General features: G+C 55.3%; 1 protein-coding gene across 1 annotated transcript in view; it reads left to right on the top strand.

The window, feature by feature from the left end:
- Positions 1-6,992, top strand: part of LOC149521034 (leukocyte immunoglobulin-like receptor subfamily A member 3) — a 1,043,054-nt gene extending 1,036,062 nt beyond the window's left edge. Inside the window, exons 6-10 of the mRNA XM_089774198.1 lie at positions 2,422-2,715; positions 3,389-3,730; positions 4,281-4,370; positions 5,438-5,559; positions 6,481-6,992. Coding sequence (XP_089630324.1) covers positions 2,422-2,715; positions 3,389-3,730; positions 4,281-4,370; positions 5,438-5,559; positions 6,481-6,627 — 995 coding nt within the window. The 3' untranslated portion in view covers positions 6,628-6,992. The remainder of the gene's footprint in view (positions 1-2,421; positions 2,716-3,388; positions 3,731-4,280; positions 4,371-5,437; positions 5,560-6,480) is intronic.
- Positions 6,993-7,283: the final 291 nt, after the last annotated feature.

Genomic DNA, 7,283 nt, shown 5'->3' on the forward strand with positions numbered 1-7,283 from the left:
ACATCCCTCCCCTCTCCTGCACCCCCAGCCCCTCCCCAGAGCTCTCACCCCCTCTCTGCTCTTCTCCTCCAGCCTCTCTCCAGAGTCTCCCCAGGCCGGTGACCCCCGCAGGTAATGACGCCTCCTGACCCTGCTGAGATGCTCACGGTGGGCTGGGAGGACTCAGTCCATGGGGAGTGGGGATCCCCTGCCCTACACATGAGGCTGATTAAATGGTATGGAAGGGGGATTACCAGGTGCCCCCATGTCATCCCCTGGGGGGGTCCAGCAGCCCCGTTCACAGGTGTCACCCATTGAAACTGCAGCTTCAGTCCAGAGCCAAGTCCATGGGGCAGAAGAGCAACCACAGCTGATGCCTACTTAGGGCACCAGTTTGGGGCTGTGTGTGGGGGGATCCCTCTGCCCCAGCTCTCGGCTCCCACAGAGGGCTCAGGGCCAGGAGCACAGACCCAGCACCACAACCCAGGACACAAAAAGCAGGTTTTGCTGAGACCCCAGGGAAGAGGCGGTGAGTGGAACAACCCACCCTCCCTACCCCATGTCTGGCCAGCCCTCCTCGCTTCTCTGCAGCACCTTCTAGATACTGCTGGGGGCCTGAGCTTGAAGCATTGGCAGAAACCACCCTGCTCCTTTTGGCCTCCTGCTTCCCCCAGAGTGTGGGATCTGGAGCTGCACTGGTGGGTGAAGGCCCCTCCCAACCTGCCCTCACCCCTCCCCTGGATGGAGAGGGGGCAGGCTGGGGATACTGGGACACATGAAGGAACCTTCCCAGCCAGGTTCTCTCCTGCCGCCCCTTGTCTCTGCTGGGACAGGCCGATTGTGTCCTGATTGCTCCTCGGCACCATCCCCTTCACAGCTCATCTGTCCCTGGGAGGGGGGAGCAACAGGCTGGGGACAGGGCAGTGTCATTGGGAGTCGCAGGATGTGGGGTGCAGGAGTGATGATGCAGAGACTGGGGGGAGGAATTTGCCCAGCTGTGCAGAAGGCAGGTCCATGTTCTAGGAGAGACTCCAGGAGCTGAGCCTGTTCAGCGTCAGAAAGGGAAGGTTTTGGGGGGACTGAATCCTTGCCCAGAAGTTCCAATGTGGGGAACAGACACATGACAATGGAGGGTTCTTCCGGTGACGAGACAGTGATTCTACACCACCCGGTTTCTCCACAAATTCCAGCTGGGAATGAACTTTGGGCTTTCATCATCAGGGGAGAAGTAATGGGACATGAGAGAGACAGAATCAGGCCGTGGGTTATTTGCCGTGGGGTATTTCCCAGCATGGGGGCAGGTGCTGGGCAGTGAGCTGCAGCTGGTTTCTGTTTATATTTTCCTCTCACTTCTCATTTTCCCTTGAATGCATCCTGGCCGCTCCCTCTGCACTGACCCCTCTGCCTCTGTTCTAGATCTCCTGCCACCTCCTACCCTCGTGACGAGAGCCACGTACCAAGCGTATCCCCCCGGGGAGCTGGTGAGGCTCATGTGCTCCCCACCGCACGGTGAGCAGGCTGGGGGATACAGATTCACCTTTCAAAAAGGGCAGCAGCGCCAGCTCATCCCCACTACAGAGCCCTGGCTGGAATTCTCAGCTGAGAGGGGACGGGCTGGGTCCTACACCTGTGCGTACTGGAGACAGGATACCAAAGGAGCAAAGCAGCAACTCCATCTCCCTCACAGTGACAGGTGAGCCCCTTTCCTGCTGTTGGGTGGGTGGGTCACTGGGAATCTTAGGCCCATCCCAACACATCAGCTTTGGCCCCTGCTTGGATCAGGGCCCCTCCTTGCCAGGGGGGCACTGCAGCAGGGAAGCTCACAGCACTGGACGCTGAGCTGGGCACTGTCAGGGAGACCCTGAATGAACATTGAGCTGCCTGGATTTTCCATTGTGATTAGTGTCAGGAGAGGGATTGGTCACTGTCCTGTTCCCCACCCCACTGCTGGCACCAACACCCCAGCTGGTGAATGGGCGAGATCCCAGCAGTGGTAAAGAGGATGGAGCTTCCCTGGAGTCACTGGGCCAGGTCCCAGCTGGAGTGTGGGAAGCTGCCATGGGGGTCACAGAGCCCTTAGTGCTGGGTATCCTGCCCTTTGCCTTCTGGGGGCAGCTCCCTCACACCCCAACCTCCTCTGTGCAAGCTCCTATGACCCAGCCCCTTCAGGCTGAGCTGGCCTGAGCAGGAGCTGCCCCTCAGTTCTCAAGCAGGGAAGGTTGGTCCCACTGGATTCCCAGCAGGGAGATCTCTGCTGCACAGTGTTTGCATGGCCCAGCAGGGACGTGGTTCCTGGGCACGGGTCTGGCTCTGGCTCTGGCTCGGTCTGTGTCCAGGATCCCTCCTTCCTCTTTTGGCCTTCACTGGTCCTTCCCCTGCCTCTGTGTCCCCGGCCTCCCAAGTATGAACCATCCCCTTCCCTGACCCCCTTCTCTTTTCCAGCCCCCGAGCTCACAGTGTCCCCACAGCAACCTGTCTACATCGCTGGGGAAGCCGTGACCCTGACGTGCTCAGCTGCCGGGGTCCCTGCTGTTTCTGGGTTCCGGTTCTTCAGGTATGGCCAGGAAATCCACTCCAAGGAGCTCCCATCCCCTCAGGACAGTTACAACCATCCCCTGCGGCTGTCGGGTCTGTCTGGATCACAGGTCGGAGCGTACAGCTGTGAATTCTGGAAGACACTGTCTGGGCGAGAGCTCCTATCCGAGACAAGCAGCCCCATCATCATCACAGTGTCAGGTGAGTCCCCCTTTCTCCTGCTGTTTGCTGGCCCAGGGCAGGGTATCTTCCCATGATGCCCAGGGTGAGACACTCAACTCCACACAGGGCCACACAGGTCACTTTCAACCCCCTGGAATATCACCCCCTGGTTCCTGGAAGGTTTGGGGTTCACCTGGAACTGGTTAACAGCCTCCCCTTTAGTCAGTTTCGTGGTGCACCAGGTACAGTGGAAGGAACATTCACTAGTTCAGAACAGGAACTGTAGAGACACAGTCAGGTGTGGGAGTGAAACCTGCAGGTCCAGATGCAAAGGGCAGTGAGAGCCCTGCCTGGGGAATGGTCCCTTCACCTTCTGAGGGGAGCCAATCGGACAGGGAGTTGCCATTTCCCCAGACAGGGAGATGAAGCTCAGTGTCCTGCTGCCCTGACGTGCAGGAGCCACCGTGTGAAATTAGAAGCTTTGTCAAAATTCCTCCATCCCAGCAGCCCCCATTGTGTGTGAAGGGGCAATTCCCATCCCTAGCCCGGCCCTCGCTCATGTCTGTGGGGAGGCCCCCAGCATCCTGAGGTGAACCAAGAGCTCTGGAGAAAAAGTCCAAGTCAGCTCAGAGTGCACTGAACTGTGGGCACCATCTTCACTTTCTCTCCTTCCCTGCCCCTGCTGACCCCTCCCCTTTGCTGCTCCCCACAGATCCCCCTCCCCAGCCAGTGCTGAGTGTGGATCCCTCGTCTGGAGCGGTGAGTGAAGGGCTCCCCCTGCTCCTCACCTGCATGGCCCCAGGGGACACCGGCGAGAGGAGGTTTCATTTCTACAAGGACGGAGTTGAGTTTGTCCCCAGGGATGCAGGGTCTGAGATCAGCACCATGGAGCCCGGCTCCCGCTCTGGGAAGGGCTCTGTGCTCAGCATCCCACGGGCCAGTCTCAATCACAGCGGGGAATTCACCTGCGGGTACGAGGGCAACGTGAGCGGGAGGTGGATCCTGTCCCTCAAGAGCCAGAATGTGAACATCACCGTGAATGTCACCAGCATAGGTGAGATACCCCTAATATCTTCATTCAGCTCCCTGTGTTTCTCGCATGGGAGGAGACCCATCCCTGGGACCTCTGCTGTGAGTGGGAGGTTGCATCAGGCGGCAGATGCCATGTGGAGATTGAAAAAAGGGGAGTTTGAAATCTCCAAATCCCTTTCGCACCCTTTCTAGCCATGGTGCTTTGATGGTTCAACTCTCCGAGGGGCTGTTGTTGGTGGATTTACCCTTCCCATGACCATTTTAGGGATGGGAAAAGGAGGCAAGGAGAGGGAATGTGCTTCGGGGACCTGCATTACAGCAAGGAATGGAACCCCATAGCCCATGCCCCAGGGCAGGCCCGTAACCCCAAAATCTTCCTTCCCTTTTTTGGCATGAGGAGGAAGCTGCTACAGATGGATCGTGCCATAGGCAGCAGTGAAGGGCTGAACAGGATAGTAGTTGAAAGGGCAGATTACCACGTGGGCCCCAGACTTGTTCCATGGTAGTCCGGCTGTTCTCATTTGTCCTTCCTGCCTTTTCTATGACTTCTGTATGAACAGCCTCACTGAAAGCCAGTGAAATTCTGCTGATAACAGGCGGCATCTTCCTTCCAGCTGGAGCCCTGGCTGCTCTGATCTGCTACTGCCGTAGGAAGAAAACAGGTGAGTGAGAGGTGGCTGTGACCTGTCATCTGTGCATTGGTCTAGCCAATAACTGTTCTGCCATGAGCAGTGTAAACAGTGTCAAACCACGATCAGCCACAAACTAACGTACCACAAGGGGGGTGTGGAGATCAAATCCCAACATGCCTGGCCCAGGATATATCGACTGAAAAGCCTCTCCAGAAAAAGACGACCGAGTTCTAAAGCTCTTAGTAGCTTTTCAAACACGAATTGGTCCCTGTTTGGCTTCTCTAACACACGATGCCCAATAACCTGCTCTGCAGCTGTTTGATTTGGGACAAATACCCCTCACACAGCACTAGTCAGACAGGAAAGAGGGGAAACCCTGCAACCCTGAGCCTAGAGAATTGTTGGCACCTTCCTTCACTTCCTGTTCACTCCCCAAATCCATCCCTCAGATGCTGCTTGAAAGACAGAAAATCATTTCTCACGTCCTGATTCTATGTTGAAGTGGGAAGGGCCAGGCATTGCCACAGCATCTGTGTATCCCCACAAGCAACTGGCTCCATTTCACGGGCGGAGATATGAGGCATGAGACACAATATTGACAGGACTGAGGTGGCCAATTCCCCATGGGTCCAAGCTCACATGGGAAGTGGAGGGCGGAGCCGAGAATCTGAGTTTCCCTTTGTACCAAGTAAGAACTCTGGTCTCTGGGCCCTTCTTCTGGGGCATTTTGGGTGAGTTGTTGGGGTCGTGGCTATGGGGCGGGGTCATGGCTGCAGAAGAGCAATGGGGTTAGAGATGATCATGAAGGTCACTGGCTGTGGTTGGGGTTAATGTTAAAGGAGGAATAAAATAATGTAAAACTTCCAGGAATCTTCCTGGTTCTGGACTGCAGAAATACACATCTACACACACGTACAGAGATATTTTTATGTGTTTTCACCCGGTGCCCTGGTGGAAGCCGCAGACTCACACACGTACTGGAATCAACAGACACAAAGCTGAGTTTGGCTTCTGCTCTCTCAGGGTCACACACTGGTGGAGTCATTCCCTCTTGCTGCTCCCCACGTCAGCTCCATTCTCTGCTGATTCTGTTTTAGTTCCAAAGCCTCTGACAAGCACCGAGGGATCTGCGCCCAGAGAACACGCCAGAAACATGAATCCCGGTCGTCACAAAAAGCCACCCAAAGCCCCGGGTGCTGGGGTGGAGCAGGTGGAACAGGTAATGGGAATGGATTTATAGATTCAATCCCCCAGCACTGTCCAACTGCCTTGAAACTGCACAGCCGGAAACTTGTGCCCAGTCCTGAGATGCAGCTTCCTGTCTGGGGCGGGGCAGGCAGAGAACAACCCCAAAAGGAAGCTGCCCGGGGTTTGTTCAGGCAGGAGAAAGGGCTGAGATTTGGTCGTCCCTTCCCCATCACTCCCAACCACCATGGACTCACAGAGACGCAGGACAGGGCCGAGACAGCAAGTCTTCTAATGCTACCTGCTGTGCTGAGATAGTTAAACCTTCCATGGACACTGAGAACAGCCGGTCATCGGCCTGTGTGTAACATTGTCTCAGAAGGGTTGTTCTGTCCTTGGCTTTCTCATCTCCTGACTGAACAGGCCCCATTTGTGCACCTGTCACATGGGTCGTATTGTACAAACATCTGGTCAGTTCGGTCGCTTTCCTCTGGGGTCTTTGCAGTTTGTCCCCATCTTTCTTCAAGTGTGATGAACAGGCCTGGAGAGGGAGCCCCACCTGAGCCCTCACCAGTGTCAAATTGCGAAGGGTAATTCTCTCAACTGCCTCACACACAGCGCTCCCGTTCATAGAGCCCAGAGCGACGGGAGAGTTTTCCCAGCAACTTCGTTCTGTTGCACCAAAGACAATTTGGGCTCCTTTTCCACAGTGCTCCTGCCCTGCCAGTAAAACTCAATTTTTAAAGGTGCCTTTTATTTACCTTCCTACCTGGCGATCTTTGCCCCTCCTAGAAGATATCAGGGCACGTCCCCAAATTTTCTCAGCTCACTCTCACTCTGTCCTCCAATATCCTTGTAACCCCCAATTTCATAGAGATCCTTCCTAGTGCATCATTCAAGCACTGAATGCCTACACACCCCTCCCCCTCACTTTTTCTTTGTCCTCCCCCTCCAGGGCTCAGAAGTCACCTACGCGCACATCAAGTTCCCCACCTCGGATGCTCACAGAAGTCAGTCGAGAAACAGAGCCCAGCCTGCTGCAGAGGCGCATGTGCTGTACAGCGAGGTGGTGACAAAGCCCACCCGGAAGGCAGCCAGATAAGGAAGGAGACACTGTCTGCATCTCCCTGCGTCTCTTCCCCCTCCCTTGGTTTGCTCTGTTAGACTTACAAGAATGTCTTTAGTGTTAAAACTTTGTGAGATATTTGTGTATTAGAGTCTCCACGGATATTGGCCCCACCCCACGCCCTAGTGTTATTTTTAAGTGTTTGCTCCGAAACTGTGAACCCCGGCACAGCCACAGGATGACGTGTGAAGTACAGTAGGAGTTTGACGGGGAGAAGCGATTTCCTGCCCAGTGTAAGAAGGACCCAGACAGCAGACAAACAATTGTGCAACAACAGAGAAGAAAACACATCACTGATTCCTGCCCTGGCCCATGAACTGGACACAAACATGTGAACTTGTCACCACCTCTTGCCCCTGGGGGAAGGGATTCCCACACGCAGCCAGGACTAAAAGAGGTGTCACCTCCTTTGACACTAAAATGCATGAGCCTGGAATTGGTGGGTTTTTAAGACTGATGCTAGTTACCAATCCCCCCCCCCCCGCCCCTGCACTGCTGTGTTTGTTCCACACTAACCACGTCTGTGTGTTTGCCTGGGGCTCCTTTACGTTTTACTTTTTGTTCCTCCTCATCTTGCTCAGACAGAATGTGAACCTGAGCTCCTGGGGCCGGTGTCGGGGGAGAAATGTTCC

This window comes from Pelodiscus sinensis, chromosome 30 (assembly GCF_052426305.1).
Source record: "Pelodiscus sinensis isolate ZL-2025 chromosome 30, ASM5242630v1, whole genome shotgun sequence".
Lineage (NCBI taxonomy): Eukaryota > Metazoa > Chordata > Testudines > Trionychidae > Pelodiscus > Pelodiscus sinensis.